Genomic DNA, 24818 nt, shown 5'->3' on the forward strand with positions numbered 1-24818 from the left:
ATGGAAGACGAGGAAATGAAAGATGTTAATATGGAACAGACCGATAGTGCATGTAAGAATGATAAAGAAAAGAGAAAAGTATATCTCCCTGGTCAACCTCTGGGATCCTGATGAAGAACTTGTTTGTGATCCTTCAGCTTATATAATGTTACATGAAGCAAATACAGGTAGGCTAGTATAGCTGTAAGATGGCCTAGGCCTATATAACTATGTAAACCAGGTTATAAAACTCTTACTGGCTGCAGTGTAATAAGCGTCCAACAGTTGAATGATCAATAATATTGAGTATACTTATCGATATTAATGAGTAAAGAATCCTCGATATAATAACTTAACTAAATTACTTTATAGGTATTTCAAATTCTGGTACAAAAAGTAATAATGTTTATTATAAGTAAAAAAATTCAATGTAGACTAGGCTATGTGTATTTATAAAAATAAAAAATGAAATAGTGTACCATTTGCTTACTTTTTTACTATTTTGAAGGATAAACATCCAAAGACATAATAAAACTACATAACCATTGTTCTTGCTGCCATCATAGATAGCATTAGTGTCAATAACAGGTAGTTTAGTAACCTATTGCCTGGATACCGTTAAATTTTCAGTAAAGTTGGACTGAATGAGTTAGTATTGTCATAACAATTTTCTGGTTTTTGGTAACCAGGAATAGCCGAGGCCATTTCGTGCAAGCAATGAGGTTTAGAATGGAAATATTACACTATGGGATGTTATTATGCAATATATAAGTAGGTTTATATTAGGTTATCGTAAATATGTTACTAGTAGTACTAAGTTAAACATAACTTTCGCAAGCGATCAAGTCATCTGTGCTTGAATTTGGGTACTATCTCGAGGGAATGTTTTTCTTGTTTCACCACAAGTGCGGAAAAAGGTGCCACAAAAAAGCCCACACTGATGGCCAAGGCCATTCTGATCAGTATTTTCTCGACGAGATTACTTTCCAGATCATCTTAACTTCTACAACGTCAAATCACATTATATGATTTAGGATGTTAAAAATCGGGAAAGTACCAATTGGAAATGCTTCTGTCCATAAGTGCAGTTTTCGGTGGTGTATTAGGCACCACCCCTACTGCTAATGAAGAAGGAAATACATCCTTCGAGATAGTACCAAAATTCAAGCTACCGATCAAGTGGTTGTTGGGTTATGCTTTAACTTTGGTAATACTAGTAGTATATTCACGATAACCTAATCTAAACCTACATAAATGGCATTACATTGCATAGTGTAGGCCTAGTAATATTTCCATTCCTGTTTCTGGCTACCTAGTAACAAAATCAAAAAAATCATTACATGAGAACAAATCATTCAGTCCAGCTCGTACTAAAACAACAGTATCCGGTAGTAGTAGCGAGGATTCATGAAATCTCATCTATTCTGAATATTGATGATTTAATGTTGTTATCGATCACTTGAGTGTTGGACGCTTATTACTATTTCGCTGCATCCAGGCTATTTAGGAATGTTTTTCTTATTTCGCCAGAAGTGCAGAGTGGTGCCAATGCACCACTGAAGCCTGCACTGATGGCCAGGAAACATTTCTGATCGTTATTTTCCCAGTCTCAAACCACTTCCTTACATGTTATATGATGGCGGATTAGTTGGACAATCTGAGGTCAGAAAAATACCGATCAGAAATGCCCCTGATAATCAGCCACAGTTTTTGTATTGCTCAGATATATACTTATACATTGAATAACAGACTAGGCTCTAAAATAGGCTATTGAATATTAAATCGTAAGTTGGAAATTAAAACAACTAATTTAACCAGCTGCAGTGTAATAAGTGGCCACCACAAAACGAATCATCTAAACCACCCAAACAATTGACCAAATTTTGAACCAAATTATGTTGTAGGTATTTCAAGTTATAATAATACTACAGCTAATAAAGTAATATTTTAAACAATCTATGTGTATTTATTAGATGTAACTAAAGGAGTATATAACGAAGGATAAAACTTAACGTGTGTGACAGATTGTAACACATTTTCATTTCATCGCCATTCTAGGTTACTCGTGGCCATTATTCAAATACCATACAAATATTGCAAATAATTAATCTTTAATAAGAATATATTTTATTCAATAGTTTATATTTCTAATAATAATTTAGTACTTGCATGTTTGATTTTTTTGTTTTATAATAAACTTACATTGAATTCGGAACTTCATAAAAATCCTGTATGTAAAAAGAGAATAGATATAAAATAAACATATTCTGTATGGATCACCATGTTTGAGTTTTGAATTTTGGAAGCAAAAGGGAAGAATTTCCATTAACAGCTTATCTTGTGGCTGGAACCCAGTCTGAAAACAACAATAATGAAGGTGAGTTTTACACGGACCTGTGCTGATAACTTATTTCAGACTTGAGACAGTTGAAGCAGCACAAATTTATTGTCTTTTCCCCAACACATAAACTGGGTTTCAACCCTGGCCAGATGACCAGAAACCCAAACTTTCCTGACATTTGATCATGCCAACGCATCTCTCATTTCTAATTCTGATATTTGTTGAAAATTCCAGCTGTCCAACATGCACAAGACGCAAAAGCAAGAAGATGAGGAGTCATCTGAAAGTGAGGAGGAGGAGGAGGGTGGTGGAGGGCAGAAGCCCAAGATGGAGTCAATTCTGATAAACATCACGGTTGTGTCAACAGAATAAGAGTAATCAGATTACTTGGTTTACATAATTTTTAGGTATTCAAATTATTTTTAATTATCTAGAGTTACGTGTTCCTGTACCATGTCAGGATGAATAAAATTAACGCTCCAGTTCTTCATTGTTTTCATGATGGTCTGCTACATGCCTAATGTCATATTAGAGGAAGTTTAAATGAACCTTTCTACATCCAATGTCTATTGTAATAATGACAACATTTTTGGTGTAATGACATTTGGAAGTGGTGAACAAAAATAATTACTTTTTTAGTCTATGATTTTTTATGTAGCTGTTTGATGTAAACTGAAACATCAGTCAGTTTAAATTGAAGTGTAGCTCCAATATGTCTTGGATATGAATTGTTACAATAGGTTGACGTTGGGCTGAATATAATGCTCATAAAATGTGCTTTATTTATCATTAATTTATTAGGTTTTGAACTAGATGGTGTAGTTATTTAAGATTCACGAATATTGTTGAAAGTCGACGATTAACTTGTCCACATGTGGGTAAACTCCTAGCTACTTTTATAAAGAAAGTAGAGCAAGTAAGAAATTACTACAGTATATCCTGAAACAACATATCTTATAGCTAAAATACTTACTGAATCACACAATTTTGCAAAAAGTAATAAAAATTTTGAATAAAACTTTCTTAAAAATATTTTTATTTCATTTGTGTCCTGTGATCAGACAAAGAGCTCTAATTTGCTGGACTTTACTATATTTAATTTCAACAACACTGCTCCTGAACCATTCTGCTGCGATTTCTTGTATACCTTATATTGTATGTCTTGTAAATAAACTAAAAAGATATCAGAATTTTTCATCAGAATATTGAGCATCTTCCGTCACGCAGAAATTCACTTCAAATTATAATTGACGAGGTTCAACCTGATATTTGTGTTATCACTGAGCATAACATTAGAAGTTGGGAATTAGAAAGGCTAAATTAACTGCCTCTAGTTACTGTAGAGATAGTACTACAAAGGGGAGTCCTTAATACTTTCCAAAGTGAGTCTAAAAGTAAGTAACATGTCAATACCTTTAGCTGACAAAATATTTGAATGAATTTTGTATTGTTAAATGTACTCTAAATGATTATGTATTTGTACTTGGTTGGAATGTATCCCCATCGTCTGACGTGCAGACTAGATATTCTAATTGAATTTTTAGCAAATCTAAAAAATATTCTGATTGTAGGTGACTTTCAACATTAATGTTTTACTTAACAAACCAGATAAAATCAAAATTGAATATATATTTTAAAAAGTCATGGATTGAAATACTTAGTGAACTTCCCAACCGAGAGTAACTGTGGACTCTGAAAGACATGTAGATAATATTTTTACTAATATCCCTACAAGTAAAAAAGTTGAAGGTATTATAACACTGCTATCTGATCACGATGGCCAATTAATTGACTTGTTAAATTTGAAAAAATCTACAACTGAAAACATTTCAATATCAGAAATTTAAGCGTGTCATAACATGAGAATGTTGAAACGTTTAATTCTTTTCTGGAGAAGGAAAACTGGATCCAAGTACATTTTGCAAATTCGAACCTTAAGTACAAAATTTTTTATGATATATTCAAATATTATTTTAATTTGATCATTTCATTTTAAAACAATTAAGGGAACAAAAAAAAAAAACGAATGGGTGACAGTTGAACTTAAAGATGAAAAACAAGAGTTGACTGAAATATATAAATTGGCAAGAAACAGTAAAAATAATAATTTATTTAAGTACCTGAGGAAAAGAAGATTTTAAGATGAAAAAATCTAAACAAAACCAAGAAAAACTATTATGATCATAAATTAAAAATTGCCAAAAATATTTCAAAAACGTCTTGGGAAGTAATAAATTCTGAGATTGGAAATAAGAACCATCATCAGTCTGAAAATATCACTCTAACAATTGATAATAACTTCTACACTGATCCTTTTATTATAAGTAAAAAATTCAATAACTACTATGTTAATGTAGTAAATTGTGTGGGGAGTAAACAATCTCTGGATAGCATGAGTTACCCACTTGATGAAAATTAACTCCTACCAAAATCTTTCAACCAGCATTTTACCTAAAACCAGAAGTGAGTCTGAAATAGAACATATTATAGATTCTCTAAAAAATAAGAGCTCTTGTGGTCATGACGAGATACCGATTTCAAGTAGTAAAAGCGGCTACAAAAAAAATCTATCTAGAATTTTAAGTCATCTTATTAATTCTGCATTTGTTACTGGAAATTTTCCAAACTTATTAAAAATTTCAAAAATAATACCAGTCTTTAAAAAAGGTGAGGAAGCAAGCATTCAAAATTTACCGTCCCATATCTCTGTTATCTAATATATCCAAGATTTTTGAAAAAGCCATCTATAATAGATTAGTAGAATACTTAGAAATGAATCAAATGTTGAATATTGCCCAGCACGGATTTCGTTCGTGCAAACAAATCAGTAATTACAGCGGCCACCTCATTCTTGGAGTCAGTAATTGAATCAATCGATAAGGGGGAGAAGACAGTAGGAATTTTTATGGACCTGTCTAAAGCGTTTGATAGCGTTAAGCATGATGTACTTCTTGATAAGTTACAAAAAAATGGGTGTTACAAAAACGTCATTCAAGCTCTTTGAATCCTATTTATCAAACAGAAAACAATTTGTAGAATTATCAGACAAAAAATAACAACCAAAAATATAATTCATTCAGATTTGCAATAATAAAATTTGGAGTACCGCAAGGGAGTATATTGGGTCCAATCCTGTTCTTATTTATGTTACATAAATGATATGCCACAAATAAAATTAACAATAAACAATAAAAACCAATACTTAACCTTATTTGCTGATGACTCAAATTTAAAAATTTTCTGCAAAAACAGATACTAGAACTAGAGCGGAATATAGCACAAAAAATTACATTAGTTAACCAATTCCTAAAAACAAATAATCTGACTTTAAATATTGAAAAGACTAAATTTGTTGCCTTTGCTACAAAACAGAATGGAAATACTGACAAACCAAGGGTACTATATAATACGGATTTAGTTGAAGAAGTAAATACAACAAATTTTCTAGGGCTGAAAATTGATAAGTTCCTTAGTTGGGTCGACCATGTAAAACATGTAATAAGTAAAGTTAACTCAGGAATTTATGCACTTAGACAAATGAGATATCTATGTAATCACCAAATGTTAAAATCAGTCTATCATGCACATGTTCAGTCTCACATATACTTTGGAATAAGTCTATATGGTTCAACATTAAAAAAAAACTTGGATAAACTACTTAAGCTACAGAAAAAAGGGATTCGTATTATGTTAAGTCTGAAAAATAATGATTCTGTGAAGGAATATTTTACAAAATTGATAGAACTTTTGAATTGTATATGGAATTGTACATATATGAAACAATCTTAATTGTAAAAAAACTGATTCAAGTGTAATTAATGACATACACCCTCACAACACCAGATGGAAAAAATACTATAATAACAGAGCACCATCGACTTGAGTTATATAAAAAGAAACCAAATTACATTGGAAAAGTATTTTTAAGGCGTTTGCATGAAAATATTCTAAAGGAAAATGATATTAATATTTTTAAAGCCAAATTAAAAAAGTATATTATAAGCCTTAGTTTATACTCGTTGGAGAATTCATGTCATTAAAAAGACCAAACTAGCAAATATTTTTAGTAATAAGATTGGCCATATGTATGATGGCATTTTGACACTATTCTTGTACACTTGATGTATTCAAATGAATAAAGATATTTGATTGATTGATACCCAAGGAAGATATTTTTGTCAAGAGTTGTTAATGGTTAAGGGTGTCAAAGGCTTTGTTTAAGCCCAATATTATTGCATTAATTGTATTTTTTCCTTCTAATTGATCAATGTCGTGTTCCATGAAGCTAACTAAAACAGTCGATGTTGATTTGTTCTTAGTGACTCTTTTTTCTTGCCAGAAGATCATAAAGCAAAATTTTTTCAAATATTTTGGAAAAAATTTGAATTCAGTGAGATTGGCCAGTAGTTATTCGTTACTTCAGTTTGATCACCATACTTCAAAAGAGGAAATAACCTTAGATAATTTTAGTTTATTAAGAACTTTGCCACTTTGGAATGATATGTCAAGTTGGTTATGGGATAAGCCAATTCTTGCTTGCAGGCCTTTTAAACATTTATTAATTGTAGCATTAACACCAAAAAGTCAACAATAGCATTGTGTGGATAATGTACCAGTAGGGTATTGTGTAGAACTCCACCTTTAATTTTTCAGATCAGTGATTGTGTTGTTCTCCAGTAACTGTGCTGCCAACAACTTAAATGGCACACGGAACTGTGAGAATTAAGATAATAGTGTCTTCTCCTGTATCAGTGATGGACTGTTGCAGGCAACACAACACGGTGACACAGTGTTGTGTGGAGTCTGGTCGGAGCAGGGCAAGGTAACACTGCTGGACCTCAGGTCGCAGTTGGCATCACTGGAGGATTCCCGGGAAATAGCAGCCCGGAGGAAGACAGGTGGTCGTGCAGGTGAACCTATCCGACCCCTCTTTGTATTTACCGGTCACCAAACGGAGGGCTATGCCATCGACTGGTGTCCCACACAGTCAGGTGGGTAGAACTCTTCATCAGAAATACTTTTCCTTAGCCAATGTTTTTGTCTTAAGTTTTCAGGGATCAGATTTGATAAATTAGCTTCTTATAACTCCCATTGAATTAAACAGTTATTATTAGGTAAAATGTTTAATATTTTCTTTGAATAAATTTTAACACTCATAATTGGGCTGTTGGAATGCATGCTTAATGGCTCTGTTTTTTTATTGATTAATTTTAACGGCTACTATGTTGTTAAAGTGACTCAAACTTTTCAAATATATCAACTTAAAGTTAATTTTCATTTTTATTTTCAACATTTTGTTATAATTGTTGGATGATGTGGAGTTGTATTATCTATTTTGTTTTGATCGAATGCTAAACATTTGAGAACAACTTTATGTTTAAAAATTATATATCTTTAAAAAGTTTTTGTTTACAATTTTGCGTACTGCGAATTTACCATTATGTAATATTACTATGTGTTGCAAAGTGCCAGTAAAGTTACTACGATAAACTTTATGTACTGATTATTAGTATTGTAAAGCCCTCCGATATTAGCCAGAGAGGCTCATGGTTAATAAAAGGGATAAGCGTTTTGCTGCCACCACCCTAGCTAGTCGTAGGGAAATTTAGAATAGTGGTTGAGAAGGGTCTTGAAATAATTACTCACGTTTCTCCTTTGTTTGAGTCCAATCTATATTCAAAATGCACTAAAACACTCGTAGGCGCACCCAAACTACTATATGTGTACCGGTGTGTTCGCATCTCTCACTCCACCAAAATAGACTTACTTCACACACTCTACATTGCCAATCCCTCCGCCTACCTCCGAGCCCTCAACTCGACTGCCGACCCGTGCTGACGAGTGCTGACCCTTGCATTTCCTCAGCACGGCCAGTCCATCACCTCACATCACGCGGTTAAAGGGACTTGGGTTAGTCCAGTTAATTTACACACTGTGTAATTACTAAAATACCATCTAAAAATTACTATATTAAAATAGTAGTGTGCGTGCGCGCTACATCACTCTCCCTTTCAGGAAATGATGGATCATACAGAATTTTCATGGTGATACATCTTTAGATTCTCAGAATATAACAAACATTTACAATACTTCAAAAAAAATGTATAAGATAACATTTTACATTACATCATTTTTTCACAACTTAAAAGGACAAAATAGTATTTTAGGCTGCGTAAGTTCTTATAATCTACAATTTAATTCTACTTGACATTGACAATCACTTAAGATATACGTCCTCCTAACTACATTACATTTCTTGAGCTTGGCAAGTCCCCACATATTTATAACAAAATATAGTCTTTGCAACACTGACCTGACTGGTTCAGCACTACAATGAATTTCACAATACCGTACTTCAAGGCGGCTTGGTGTATTGAATTGAACAAAGGAAGACTCCTGAATAATTTTCTGCGAGCGGAGTTCCATGTTCTACTCGAATGGTTGGGGCTTGCCGCTCAGCAACTGAGGACATCCTCGCACAGGTTGGCATTTTCCTGTGACAAAACAAAACTACGCAAAGTACACTATTCAAAATGAACAAAATAAACATTGAAACTATGATAATGTAGAAATAGTTCAGTGGGGTTTCTATACTTTCTTTGATACTAGGGTACAAAACATGTGTATCATTTAAAAGCTTGTTAAGGTCTAGTTCTATGTGATTATCTTTAAGATTGTCCTTGACTTTTTGCATTGTTTTCAAATAACAAGCTACTGTTTTTTTAAAGATTAGATTTTCTTCGTGAGATAGCAACAGATTAATCTTTGGGATGTGCAAAATGGTTAATGTCAAATTTATATTTTATATTTCCTTGAGTCCTCGAGAATAACTTATTATATTTACCAAAGATAGCGCAAACTTGAAGCCTGTTTTAATATTCCAGACTTGTTTAAAGTTAATTCTAAATAACCTAGATGTGGTGGAGAGATAACTGAGTTTTTCTCCATCAGAAACTCCTCATACAGTTAAGTATGACTTTATATGGTTCCTTTAGGCTATAGATCAATCATTGCCGTTTTGGATCCATACAGGTGAAAGTTTACATTTATGGTTAAGGTTCGTGAACATTTTTTCTGTGACTAGGTTAGATCCCATGAATAGAGCGAATATACAATCATTAACGCTATGATGCAATACATTTATAGAGTTAGGACACAAATAAAAATGACTTAGTCTACACTGACTTAGTGTGTTAAAATCGATAGGTGCATAATACTGTCTCTCTTTGGAGATCAACAAATAATCAACTTGTACATTCCATTTTAACCAATGTTGAAGGTTTGTTTGGTACAATGGAATAACTTCTACTACTTTATAAAGTTCAAGACGTCTGTCTTGCGAACTTAAAGGTACAGTTACGATCAATCTAATTCCTGTCTTGGTGGCTAAAAGCATGAGCAGTGCAAAAGGTGTAATACATAAATACGTCCTCTTCATTAACTGGTATAATTAGTTTCAAATGACGAGGTATGACTTTTCCTATGTCAAGCAATATGTTTTACAAACTCATGGGGTGGGTAGTAATTTGCTGCTTATTCTACCTGTGTTTACTAATTCTAAAGCTTGCCTAAACTCAACAATTCTTAACTTTGCTTCATCTATGGTTTGACCTAAATGACGTGCTAGACTGACAGATTTTTAAATGTTTTGTTAATGAACGATGTAGCATAATGTTTTCTTGTTCGAATCCTTGGAGTGAAGTGATTAACATGCTATTTGAATGAGTAAGTTTAGTCATTATCTCTGATATGGCTTTAGTATTTGTTACCATCTTTTCATTCATGTCTTTCATTAAGGTGATTTGGTTTTCTCTAGAACTCAACAGTGATCCGCTAATCTTTTTTTATCTCTTCAACTTTACTATTAACTTGTTCCATATCTTCGCTAGTGGGCACACCAAACAACCATTTCAATGCATATCCTCCTGCATCAACTAGTCCTCGCTTGGAGCGTTCTGTAGGTAGAAGTCTAAATAAGTCACTTACATCGGATTCATACTGGTCTATCCCGGTCTTAATTCTACTATATTCGAAAGCAAAGTCCTCATCCCACACATTTACACTAGTGTTCGTATAATAAACTAAGTCTGTGCACAATGTCTTAAGTGACTCAAGTTCGTCTCTTATTTCTATCATATTAAAATCTAATACAATCTTCCATTCATCCTCGGAAATAATTGTTGTCATGAAGTTTCTTGAAAACGATTCCCTGTGTCATTTCATTCTCTGCCATTCCTGTCTCGACAAAGAGTACAAGTATTCCTGAAATCATCATTTAGATTCCTAATAATTGTTTGCTTTCATGAATATCCTGACTTATTCGAATTTATTTTAATTACGTACAGCTTGATCTTATGTTTTCTTATCTTAACCTGCGTAGATATAACTTCTTTCCTTATAGTGTACTCAATCACACATTTGAATTGTTTGGATCCTTTAATTTGGCTTTTTATTCACACACCTTGCATACCCCTTTCATCAACATTCGTTTCACAGTCATACAACATTCATACTCACGCATACAACCCATTCAATTTCGGAGTAACTATTGCATTCTACTTTGTACGTGGTACTCTAAAACATCTTTTACTTACACATCAGACAAGAAGCATAACATACTAACGAGGAATATTTTAGTGTATCATATAACATCCTCAAATAACAAACAATACATAATTATTCAATACATTGCGTTTACTTTTAACTACTAAATAAACGATGCAATACGCGTTCACTGTCATAACAATATGTATATACATTCCTATTATTTAATAAACTTCATAGTCTTTTGAATCTACACGGTTTTCTTCTATCTCTTATGGATCTAAAAGGGCCTGGGTCGCTCTTCTGCGGTTCCTGGGCTTGGTTCTCTCCTGTCTTGTTCTTCATTTTGTCCGGCTACTCTATTGAATGCCTCTTCATGGTCTTCGGTCTCTTCAATGATTTCTTCCTGTTCTTCTTCTTCTGCTACCTGAGCAGCTTTTGGATCATTTTGGCTACTTCCTTGTTCTTGCAACGTTAAACTCGGTGACAGGTTTTACTCGATTCACATGTACAGTTACATTCTTCCTTTTAATTCGGAGTACGACATTCAAATCTGATATAACCTTGACAATTGTGTATGGACCTTTCCATGGTCTTAGACAACTTCTTCACTCTTCCTTTTTTTCACTTGGGGCACGTGAAGGTATACTCGTTGGCCCTCTTCAAATTTATTTAGCTTAGAATTCTTGTCGTATTGTCTCTTTTGCTGGGTTCTTGCATGGTCTTGGCATTGTTGAGACAAATTCCTTACGGCATTCAACTTCATCTTAAGATCTTCGACATAATCAGGGTAACCCATATCTTCTTCTGTGATCAATAGATCATCTTCTAAGGGAGTCTTCATCTCTCTTCCAAAGACTAGCTCAAAAGGAGAAAATCCTGTTGAATCAATGCACTTGAGAGTTATAAGCCATATTTACCATTGGTAGGAGCTCGTCTCCAGTCTGTTTGATTTCGGTTGACATAATGACTTAGCATCTTGGGTATGGATCTATGAACTCTTTCTGTTCTACCATTGCTCATGGATGATACGCGGTGGTTTGAAGTTTCTTTATTCTTAGTAGAGCACACATGCTTTTCATTATTTCGGATGTGAAATTTGAGCCTTGATCAGTAATTAATTCACAGGGTACTCCCATCTTCGTAATGACTCTCTGCACAAGTGCTCGGGCTATTGTTTCTGCAGTTTGGTCTGGCAATGCAATAAACTCTCCGTACCTTGTAAAAATGATCTATAACTGTCAGTATGTATTTGTTTTTGGAGCTTGTTAGGGGTAATGGGCCAACAATGTCACACGAAATCCGGTATCCAAATTCTGTACTTTCTTGAAATTTACCTAAAGGTGCTTTAGTTTTTTCCGTAATCCATTCTTTTATTGCATGGATCACATGCTCTGATAAAAGGAGACAACATCTAATTTCATTTTCGGCCAATAAAACTTTTTCTTGGATTCTTAACATCGTCTTCTTGATACCTCCATGACCTGCTGTCGGGATATCATGGTGTAAACGAATAACCTTCTCTCTTAAACCGTCTTGGAACGACTATCAGTTGTCTGTCCTGCATCTTTATATAGATGACTCCTTGTGGACTTGTTTTGAACTGAGGGTATTTTTTCAATCTCTGGCACTCTTCATCCTTACATTGATTTTCTTTAATGCTGTCCACATCCAATATAGGTAGACTTTCCACAGTATTCTTGCACACAATTCTGCTCAGAACAATCAGCGTTTTGATTTTTTATCCCTGGTTTTATGGAATACCTTGTAGTCATATTCAGCCAATTTCAGTGCCCATCTAGTGAGTCTACTCGAAGGATCTTTTAGCGACAGCAGCCATCTGATTGCGCTGTGATCAGTATACAAGGAGAATGATCGTCCGTACAGGTAGCATCGGAAATACTTTACTGCCCATACAACTGCTAAAAAGTTCTTTTTCTGTTACTGTATAATTCTGCTCAGCAGAGTTTAACTGTCTTGACGCATAGGCGATAGGGTGTTTCTATTCCATTAATCACTTGTCCTAATACTGCGCCCAAGTGCAACATTACTTGCATCAGTGCTTAAGACGAATTCCTTGGAGAAATTTGGATACACTAACAAAGGTTCAGTTACAAGGATGGTCTTCAATTTTTCAAATGATGTTTCCGCTTCTTCGTTCCACTTCAAACTTTTGGTCTTTTTTGGTTAATTTTGTCAGAGGTTTAGCGATGTCGGCAAATTTCGGTACATGCCTCCTATAGTAGTAACTACATAGTCCTATAAATCCACGAAGTTCCTTTTCATTCTTGGGTCTTGGAAAATTTTTGACAGCTTCAATCTTATTCTGACATGGTTTGATTCCATCTCTCGATACAACATGGCCTAGGAAGTTAATTTCAGACTTTGCTATTTGGCATTTCTTCAACTGGATACTCAAATTTACCTCTTGAAATCTCTCTAGAACTTCACTAAGATCTTTAGCGTGCTGATCAATACTCGAACTGAAGATTAGGATATCATCCATGTAGGGCAAACATGCTTTTCCTTTCAGACCTGTGAGAGTAGTATCAACCAATCGTTGAAATACAGAAGGAGAATTGATTCAATCCCATTGGCATGCGTGTATATTCATAATGACCATCAGGAGTACTGAAGGCCGTCTTCTCTTGACTTTTCAGGGTGCATTTTTACCTGATAGAAAACCTGAATTCAGATCCAGTGCCGAGAAGTACTGACTGCCTCCTAACATGTCTAAAGTTTCATGTATATCTGGAAGGGGATATATTTCCGGAACTGTAATTTTATTGAGTTCCCGATAGTCTACACATAGACGATAAACTGATGGTACCATCAGAGCCTGCTTTCTTGGGGACAATGATTACCGGTGCTGACCATGGGGAAGTACTGGGTACAATTACACCTTTATCTAATTGTTCTTGTATCAAATTTTGTAGAGTACCTCTCTGTGATTGTGGGCACTCTGTAAGGTTTTCTTATTGATCGGAGGATGTTGGCTCGTGTTGATTTTGTGAGTAACTAAAGAAGTACACCCAAATTCTCTATTTCCTCCTAAGCTAAATAGACGCTTGTAGCGTTGGAGAACATTTTTTAATTTATTTTGGTCTTCAGTTGGGAGGAGGTGCTTTAATTTTTCTTCAAGTTTTCCATTGAATTCCTCTGTCCTATTTTGTGTTAGATTTACTCGTTTCCATGCTCCTTTATTTGCTTCACTGTGTGGCTCTTCTATTTTGCAGAGCAGCGTATTCTTGTATATCACTAAAATTTTCAGATGTGATATTTATGATTTTGGTCCAACACATTCCTTTATTCACTTTGAAAGGCTTCTAGCGACATTGATGCCATGAACTTTTACTAACGCTGGTTCTGTAATTACTGTTTTTCCTTCCATTTGTTCCATTTGATCCTTTTTGTTTTTGCTTAATTTTACTTGAATAAGCATTTCTGAACGGGCAGGCACGTTGATGTTTGTGCGACTATACGCTAAAATGTCAGGTATTTTCTTCCTTCAGGATTTGTTTTGGTGGATTAAGGTTTGTTGAACTTGTTTCGTGGGAAACATTGAACAATGCCAATGCCACTTCTCCTGCTTCGAGTTACAGGGGATTCTCTTTCATGGAAACTGCATGCTATCTTGTTTCCAATACTCAGAGACTTATTCTCAAGGTCAATCACAGCCTTTTTTCGTTTCAAAAACATCGTTTCCTAGGATAGCAATATAATCTTCAGGGAGATCTGTTGCTACGAAGTCACATTTTAAATCAAGTAACTCTAGTTGCAAGGTCTCTGTTAACAGTGCCGTAAACGTTCATAACAGCACCAGTGATACCTCGTATTTGGATTTCAGTTGGAGTTAGCTTGTTCTGAGCCATTGTCCTATCGATCAGTGATACTTGTGCTCCTGTATCGATTACAATGAGACCGTTCACTCCTCCTATGCACCCTTGTACAATTAATTCACTCACATTTTCTTGTGTCAAAAGTGGCAACAGCTTTGAAATTCAACTTCGCCTGTCTGAGTCCCGTGTGGTTCAGATTTAATGATTTCTGAGGTTCCCAGCGGCGTGCCTGGGTCCCTCGTTGTGGTTTAACGTGTTCGAAGCTGATCCACGTCCTCCCATGCTGATACCCTCTGCTCCTGAAGGTTCCTCCTCTAGCTGCGCCTCTTCCTAATGCTGTATTTCTCATACCCCAACAATTGTTTGCTGTGTGTCCAGGTTTTCGGCAATTTTCACAATAATAGGTAGTTGTTTCACTTTTACTTCCTACAATCCCTCTCTTTGTGACCTTTCTTCTTACATGTATAACATACAATATCTACTCGCCTGGATTGGCATTCTCTGGCTTTATGGCCTGGTTTCCCACAAGTGTAACACGTAGTATCGGTGATCGTTCCAAAAAAACTCGCCTTGTCTTCTCCTCAAATTCGGATGGTCTTTTTCTCTAAGTTGTTTAGAGCTACTCGCCGTGGTTACAGCTTCTCTGAATGTTTTAGGGAACTTGATCCTGGTCTGCCGTCCTATTTCACCATTTAATCCTCTTACAAAGGCATCCATGGCTCTTCTATCGGCCTCTTCTCTCAGAATTTGGTTTGCTTCAGCGTTGTTTGTAACTCTTAGAGTTTTATCACTGACCCTTTTTACTCTCGGTCAGAGAAACTGCTCAATAGTTTCTCCTCTGTTTTGTCGTATGCTAGCCAATTGCTCAAAGTAGTAATGATCTTGGTAGGCTATCGCCGAATCTTTTCCATAAAAGCAGCTTTTATTTCTTCTAAAGTTGTTGAGTTTTTACATTTTTCGTCTGACTTTGCAAACTGTAAAGCACTGCCTGTTAGTTTAAGTTTTTAAAACTTGAAGTTTTTGAGCTTCACTCCAATTGCTGAGCTCTCCAATTCCTTCGATGTTGTCAAAGAAGGGGGCGACTAGATCTGCTTTCTCTCCATCGTAATGGGCTATACTTGAGACAAGCTCAAAATGACGGCTTGCTGTCTGCAAGGGTCATGTCCATCGGGTACGGAGATGTTTCAGTTTTGTTCACCGCGGAGGTAGAAGCGTTGGCTAACGTTTCATCTAGTGTTACTTGAAGCGACCTCACTTTATTCGATATGGCATCAAAGGCGTCTTGGACCTCAACGGTCCTTCCCTTCTAGGTGTACAGTGCCCATCGTTAATAATTTAAAAAAATTTGGTTTTCCTCTTTGGAATACAGTAGCTATACAATTCTCTAGGTTATCAGTGATATTCAATAGTTAAACTTAAACGCTCTAAATGAAATCCCTAAAAGACATTGACAGCAACAATGTGAATAACTAGTTTCCCTATTTTTCAGTAAAATAACTTTTTCCCCCCTTTTTTTTTCAATTTTCGATAATGGATCAATCAAACAATAAAGTTTTTCGATTTCCAAATGATACCAATCACTAATCGGTAGTATTGAGTTATCAATGGATCAATAGTCTAACAATGCCTCGATATACAAGTATATCAATACTGTAATGTGACTCAATACAGCTGCAATAATATTAAATAATCGTATTTGTTATATTGATATACTATGTGCTATTACTTATATACTCTAATAGTTAATCACATTAACTGATATCACTTTGTTTTTCAGTATAATTCGAAAATTTACCCTTTTTATAAGTCAGCAACAAGTTACTTCCAACAATTATTGCTATTTATACTCTTTTACACTTATATTAAAAATTTCTAACGGGTTTCTTTTTTGTATACAGATATTAATGAATTATCAATCAAATTGAACAGTAAGCTAATATAGAATCATTGGCATATCCCTATTTCCAGGCAAATGATTTTTTAATCAACACGTTATTTCTGCTTATATTTACGCTGAAAAACATGATGGACTGAATGCCCTGGAGGGGTGGACGACCTGACATGGAGGCTTTGGCAAAATAAAATACTAGGATGTTATCCTTTTAATTTCTCTTATTTAAATAATTCTGAATCTGTTTGTCAATAAAGAAGTTTAATGCTTAAAGCCTGGCCTCAATTGCTGCATTCACCATTTATTTCCAAAGCATTTTGAACCATATTATTTAACCAACTATTTACTAATAATACGTAGTCTAATCTTAGGTTTCGCCAATGATTTAATTTTAATTTAATTTAACAAAGTTCCCACTGCTCACCAAATAGTGACAGGGCTGCCATCTCGAAGGCTGTGGATGATCGTGACTGCGTTGACGGAGATGACAACATCTGCGTAGACAGTGGTCGGCAGTTGGTAGTTCCGGTCCTGGATCACTGGATGTCCGGTGACGTATGCCCTCCTTGTTCCTTTCTATGTTCTATGATGACGTATGATGATGGCGTCCAACTTCCGCTTCATAGTGTAATGGCGTTGCACATGGTGTAATAAGCACACAGAAACTAATCCAAGTCCATCTTCGTTCATATAAGTTGAATTTACTCGAAATTTAGAAATATAACATTGCAATTAATTTGTAAATGAATTTAGAATAGTAGTTATTTGGATAATGGAGTGTAAACTGAAATGTTCTAATAATTTTCTCAACCACGTGGTACACTTCTTTATTTCTTTTAGAGTTCTTTTAAAGTTTTGAAATCATTTTGAAATAATTTGCTGGGTTTAATTATCGTATCCCACCGCTGCCACCACTGTAAGCCCTCCGATATATTAGCCAGAGAGGCTCATGGTTAATAAAAGGGATAGCGTTTTGCTGCCACCACCCTAGCTCGTAGGGAAATTTAGAATAGTGGTTGAGAAGGGTCTTGAAATAATTACTCACGTTTCTCCTTTGTTTGAGTCCAATCTATATTCAAAATGCACTAACTAAAACACTCGTAGGCGCACCCAAAACTACTATATGTGTACCGGTGTGTTCGCATCTCACTCCACCAAAATAGACTTACTTCACACACTCTACATTGCCAATCCCTCCGCCTACCTCCGAGCCCTCAACTCGACTGCCGACCCGTGCTGACGAGTGCTGACCCTTGCATTTCCTCAGCACGGCCCCAGTCACCTCACATCACGCGGTTAAAGGGACTTGGGTTAGTCCAGTTAATTTACACACTGTGTAATTACTAAAATACCATCTAAAAATTACTATATTAAAATAGTAGTGTGCGTGCGCGCTACATCATGGTGTGTCTTTTATATTTAAAAATCTTTTTATTGCTATATTGGTTAAAAATAATATGACATTTTTACCAATTTAATTCATTTTGCGGTTTTGTTGCCTATGTAACATGACACTTTTATAAAGCAGAAAAAAGCAATATTTTATTTATATTTATTTATCAATATTTGCAGGCATGCATGGCAGAAAAAAGCAATATTTTATTTATATTTATTTATCAATACAGTCAACTCCCGATTAGCCGCGGAATAGGGTGGCTTGGCGGCCGCGGATAACGTGATTCGCGGATAATCCGCAAAACGTAAAGAAAGGCAAAGAAAAACTCGAAATAAGCAAAGTAGGACATTTAATGACTTATAACTAAGTTTTTATTACATTTAAAAGGTTGGAATAAGTTCAAAGTTCAAAGACTGAGCTGGGTGCCTGCCCGCCTGCCAGACGAGTCACACCACCACTCTCACTGCTACACATCACGCGTCGCCAACACAACTTACGTCTTCAAATAACTGTCTATACAGTACATTATGTAGTTAATATTCCACCATATTACTTATTACTTAGTTATTAATTCATTTATCACTAATATGCGTACAGTAAGTACAGTACATAGGCTATCGTTCGCGGATCGCGGATAATGCGCAAAGCGGATAACCCGCCCGCGGATAATCGGGAGTTGACTGTATTTGCAGGCATGCATGAGGTGGCATTTTTAGTACAGGCCCTTATGGCAACTTTTCCAGACCATCCTAGATTGCATTCTTTTGTTTACCTCCATCTTTAAAAACCTCTAAGCTATACACATAGAATAATCTATTGTATTTTCCTAAATATCCATTTCCTTGTAATTACTAAATTTAGTAGTCTCATTACCTTCTTCAAACTCAGGTGGAGATTGGTGGAAATGTTTAAACATATAGAGAAGAAATATAAAATCATGTTCAGTCATACCACAGTGTAAAAATGATAATGTAATAGTTAGTAATCAGTCAGTTCTTAAAGCCAATCCTTGTTTAAATCGGAGAAGAATCGAAAAGCAACAGCCTAAGTTCTGTTAGTTCTTTCCCAAGTTGCCCTTTGTTCTGCATTACTTTATAGATATGGAGTTATATTTTTTAATGATTATTTGTTCTGTTTAGAATTAAGTTGTTGGTAGTGACATAATTGTTGTTTTTGCGTCTGTGTGGAAAAATTGTTTCTCCCATAAATTACTATGCTATTTTGTAGTATCACATTGTATTACAAGTGTTGGTTCACCTTGTCCATTCTTGCTCCACAATCAAAGGGAGTAATCTTGAAATTTCAAAATAATAACGGAGGAAGTATTAGTGAATTTTAATTGAATAAAGAAGTACTTGATACTTGGTACAATTTAAACCTATTAATAAGGCTATGATTTGAAAATGGAATATATTTGGTGGTTTTCATATTTTTATATTATAGATCAGCGATACTTTTGTCCTTGGTAAAATAAACTGTAAATGTAACAATTTACAATTGGCTGAAAAGCATGAAACTTGATGTGACGTGACAGGTGTACTGGCGACGGGAGACTGCCGGCGGAACATCCACGTCTGGCAGCCAGGGGATGGCGGTAACTGGGCAGTGGACCAGAGACCACTGGTGGGACATACTGGGTCTGTGGAGGACATCAACTGGTCACCCAATGAACCTCATGTCATGGCGTCATGCTCTGTTGACAAAACGTGAGTCCTTTATATATCAATACTACTGACTTTCAATAAGTTTGTAAAGTTCCAGTAGTGGCAAATATGAAAAAATCTATGATTACTCAGTAACCCTTTGGAGTCTTGTCATTAAAGGATGAAGATATGTTTTCTACCCATGTTGGGACATACTATTCAAGTTTATTTAGTCAATAATCAATCACTATATTGAAATTATCGACAACAAATATTAACATTTTTTTTATTGTGTGATGCCTTGTGATAGCAAGGCTGTCTTCATCAAACACTTCACAAATTAAATACATTTACTAAACAAAAAAATTTAAGTTAAGCTTATGCAGCTGGTGTCATAAATGACATCAAGGTATTCTGATCCACACTGCCTTGAAACATTGCTTACACAATTATATTCTTGAAATATTTCAGCATCACTCAAAAGTCTAAGAACAAATTTGTCACTCACACTCGTTTCATTTGCATCTTAAAATGCTTTGAACAGAACCGTATGAGATGTTAAAATCTTCCCATAGCTCTCGGATAGTCATTCGCCTGTTTGAATGAACCATTGTTTCTACTTTTGCACATTGTCGTCTGTTTTTGAGATTAATGGATATCCTGAACGCTGCTCTACTTCAACCGACTCATTTCCGCTATTAAATAGGTCATATTGTGCTTGTATACATTCTGTAGAGTAGCCACATTATCGCTATAAACAGATTATAACATTTCAGCTTCTATGGCATTCTTTTGCATTTTAAAATAAAACTATGTTAATGCTTTGATCAAAATCCATGATACACAACCTCACTCTAGCGACTCTGGTAGTCGACTGACAAGCTCCAACTTGTTGAAACTTGTCACTACCTGTGTCATCAGAGCAAATTACATCATATGGATGTAGCGTAGCCTCAGCAGTTGCCGTTATAAAAAAATCTTTCACCACATTATTTGATGACACTTCTTACATTGATGCTTATTGTATTGCCACTATTGTACTATATAAAGTACAGAATACAATATTGAACTAGAAGTAACAACTATTTGTTATTGTTTTGGTGCGCCACATTGGGTGCAGAGGACTGCAAGATTTAAATTATTTTTAAAACAAAATGAGTAAAAGACTAACAGATGTGAATGTTTTGTGAAAGAATATATGAGAACTTGAGTTTCCAAGCTGCTGATACAGTAAATTGTAATAATACTGCAAAATTTTCAAAATTGCGGCAATCTCCTGTTAATAAATATCATTAGTGTTAAAAAATTTCTAATTATAGTTATTTTAGGTAAATGAGATCTGGAATTTCCCAGTGGGATTAATATGGAATTACAATTGGATGTTAACTGAATAGCACATAGCACTACTGATCCAGACAAACTCTGAATTGTTGCAGAGTCCGTATCTGGGACACCAGGGAGTCAGGGACCAAGGCCTGCAAACTCACCGTGCAGGCGCACACCAGTGATGTCAATGTCATTAGTTGGAACTCTAGAGAACCTCTGATAGTGTCAGGTGGAGACGACGGGTACATTCATGTCTGGGATTTGCGTAACTTCCAGGTAATATAACCCATGCCTGACTTTTTTTGTCTATCCTATAGGAATGGGAGATTCTCCCGGGGAGTCGGCACTAACGCTTGTGCTATCACCAGATACTAGAAAGGAAATCAGTAAAGCATCTTTCTGATACAATTATCCATTTGAAAGTCAAAAGTTCCTAGTAGCTTGGTTGAAAGAGTGGACAGTCTCCTGATTGTTTCTTTTTCTTCTAAACCAGTCTTCACTTTTCATTGAAACTGTTAGTTACAGAACAAAAGGATCCCTGTTACTAAACCATAACTGTTAGTTACGGAACAAAAGGATCCCTGGTGGTCTGTTACTAAACCATTTAGATTCCCTGTGAGAACCTGTCATATTCAGTCATTAATACCTATTACTATCTTGCACTCTCTCTAAAATGGTATTCTTACGAACTTGCAATGCAATGTCCCTGCTGTTTGCAGTAATCCTACGCAAGCATGGATATATTATAAAAGTGGTCTCTAGAGGGTGTCTGGCAAAGTGGAGTTAAGAAATTCCTTGACTTTTTTATTTAAAAAATTTGATATCCTGTTATCAAAAGTTTTACCTGAGACTCAGGTAAAGTGTTTTGATAAAATGTTGAAAACATTGTATTATAAATTAGTTTCCTGCAAATGAATGTATCTCAACTAGTTTTCGTTCGAAGATCTGACTTTATAAGACATCATTCTCCTGTTTTATCCGAGACCAGTCCAGTCAGTATGCTAAATGTGAATGTGTTGTAGACGGGTGGGGCAGTGGCAACACTGAAACACCACACAGCTGCCATCACCACAGTAGAGTGGCAGCCCAGCGAAAGCTCTGTGTTAGCGGCCGGAGGTGAGGACGACCAGATCTCTCTGTGGGACTTAGCGGTAGAACGTGATGATATGGAGACGGAACAGGATATCAAGGTGATTGTTATGTTTCATTGTTTGTGCAAAGGGGATTGCTGGTACTTTTTAAAATTAAAATAATATTTTATTTAAATTAGTGCTCTAAGCATCTAATTGAGTTTGGTTATGATCTTCTTTACTTACTTCACTCAGTTGGAATTAAAAAAAAAACATTATTTTCTTTCAACCTTTAGTTTGCTTAATGCAATGTCAATGGAGTTGTGATTTCTTATTTTCCTGTTAAAAGATTTGTAAAGAATACATCAAATTTTAAAATAAAGACTTGTTGAACTCTGATCGGTTCACTGCATTGATACAATATAAATATATAAAAGATATTATATAACCATCATTGAAATGATACAGCACGTATACATTTATTGAATTATATGAATTGCTTTATTACTTAAATATGTATATCTCATTATTTAGTAATTCTGACCTCTATTGCATCAGTATGGCAATAATTTTGGTTCATGTTACTTTCTGCATTTTCTCATTTAACACATTAGTTTGGTATTTGAAGCCCAATTTTAAAATACACAATTAGAATAGTGAAGTTTTATTTAAGTAAGTTTTATAAAAGTTATTATACAGATGTGGCTTGTTATATAATCAATACAACTTATGGTTGTGACTTAAGGTTTTTGAAAAGGCAGCTTTAAGTAGATTATGGTCTTTTCTGATTCAAAATAACATTTTGTTCAGCAACCAGTTTAGATTTGTCAAAGGGGGTCAACTGTCAATGCTATGTTTACTTTCATTGATAAAGTCATCAAGGCTCTGGATAGAGGCAAGTCTGCTTCTGGTGTATTTTTCGATTTGCGAAAGGCATTCGACATGGTTCCTCATGAGCATCTACTAAAGAAGCTTGAGAGCATTGGTATACGTGGTGTCGCAAAGCAGTGGTTTTCTTCTTACTTGAAAGAACATCGACAAGTTGTAGAATTGCCTTTTGTGGATGGAAACACTTTAAAGCATTGGCATTCTGTTGTGCAAACTGTTAAGGCGGGTGTACCCCAGGGTTCCATTCTGGGTCCTCTTTTGTTTATTTTATGTATTAATGATCTTAGAAGATGTATCTCAGATGCCCACTTGTGCTTGTTTGCGGACGACACATCAATTGTGATAGAGAGCCAATGTCGTGAAATCATGGAGTTCAAAACCTTTGTAGAATCTAACCGGATAATCCAATGGTTCCAAGAAAATGGATTAGTTATCAACACTAATAAAACCACATTACTTGAATTTGCTATCACAAGAAAGCATAATGATGACCTTAGTGTTTGGGTTGATGATGTAGAAGTCTTTTCTGAACAAAGCGTTAAGTGTTTGGGCTTATCTATTGACAGAAATTTAAGTTTTTCCTGTCATATAAGCGACGTGGCGCAGAGGATAAGTTCTGGAATATTTGTACTGCGTAGGCTTTCTCATTTTGTAAACACTGATGTTCTACTTACAACATATTATGCACTTATTTTTCCTTTCCTTTCATATGCGGTAACCATCTGGGGTTCTGAGAGATGCAATACGCATTGTATCTTTGTCTTGCAGAAGAGGGCAATGCGAATTGTTTCTGGCATTCGTCAAAGAGAGTCTTGTAAATCTGTTTTTAAAAAGCTTGAAGTTCTGACATTTCCTTGTGTTTACATTTTTTACACTTTGATGTTTTTTAAGCAGAACCATGGTATTTTTCAATCTCTTGTCCCTCAATCTGGATATAACCTGCGAAACAAACAAAAACTGAATATTCCTTATCATACCACTTCCTTCTTTAAGCATCACACCTATTACAGTGCCATATCATTGTTTAAAGCTCTCCCTGATCACCTTAAATCTAACTTGGATCTAAACTATTTTAATAGAAAGCTCAAGTGATTTCTAATTGAAAATTGTTTTTATTCTATAGAAGAGTATATTAAAGGTAGATAGAGTACCATACATAGATTGCTAGTAGTTTTTAGTTATATTTACTTTGACGCAAGCCAATGCATGTACTTTTGTTATTATGGCAATAAAGAAATTTTGACTTTGAATTTTTTTTGACTTTATGGTTCTGCATGCCAATTTCCCGTTTTTCTTCATATCTTTTCTAAACCTGTAGTTAAGTGAATCAGTGTGGTTAAGTGATTTGCTTCTTTTCCGAACTGTCCTTAGTCTTATTGTTCAAGCAATATATTTTATTAACTTCATTATAATTATCTAGATTTGAGAGAACTGTTCATTTATATACTTCAAGGTTACTTTGTAAAATGTAAGGTAAGACCAGTAAGACTCATCTAAATGTCGTCCTGATAAAGTTACTCGTAATAGTTACAATAACAGATTAGTAGTAATTTTCCTTGATAGAATGTTGAAAAAGTTGTGCAGCAAAATAATTTCAGAATGCGTTTTCAATTTTCTATTATTTACAATCCAATATTCTAACATTATGAAGCATGCTGCAAGTTTTTCAATTTTAGGCATTGAAATAATGAAAAAATTGGAATAGGTGTCTTATATTCAACATTTGTGACAGGATCTGCCTCCCCAGTTGCTGTTCATACACCAAGGTCAATCGGAGATCAAAGAACTTCACTGGCACCCTCAACTCCCTGGCGTCATAATCAGCACTGCCAACTCCGGCTTCAACGCCTTCCGAACTATCAGCGTTTAATAAACTTGTTACCACCACCTTGTGTCCACAT

General features: G+C 35.1%; 1 protein-coding gene across 1 annotated transcript; it reads left to right on the plus strand.

Moving 5' to 3' along the window:
• LOC124355551 (glutamate-rich WD repeat-containing protein 1-like) lies at positions 1-24804 on the plus strand. Its single transcript, XM_046806715.1, is given in 11 exon segments — positions 1-102; positions 104-167; positions 1113-1169; positions 2270-2371; positions 2550-2660; positions 2663-2694; positions 7089-7311; positions 19525-19696; positions 21070-21235; positions 21982-22149; positions 24650-24804. Coding segments are annotated over 11 exon segments (1335 nt in total). The 3' UTR covers positions 24788-24804.
• The last annotated feature ends 14 nt before the right edge of the window (positions 24805-24818 follow it).

Source organism: Homalodisca vitripennis, chromosome 2 (genome assembly GCF_021130785.1).
Source record: "Homalodisca vitripennis isolate AUS2020 chromosome 2, UT_GWSS_2.1, whole genome shotgun sequence".
Classification (NCBI taxonomy): domain Eukaryota; kingdom Metazoa; phylum Arthropoda; class Insecta; order Hemiptera; family Cicadellidae; genus Homalodisca; species Homalodisca vitripennis.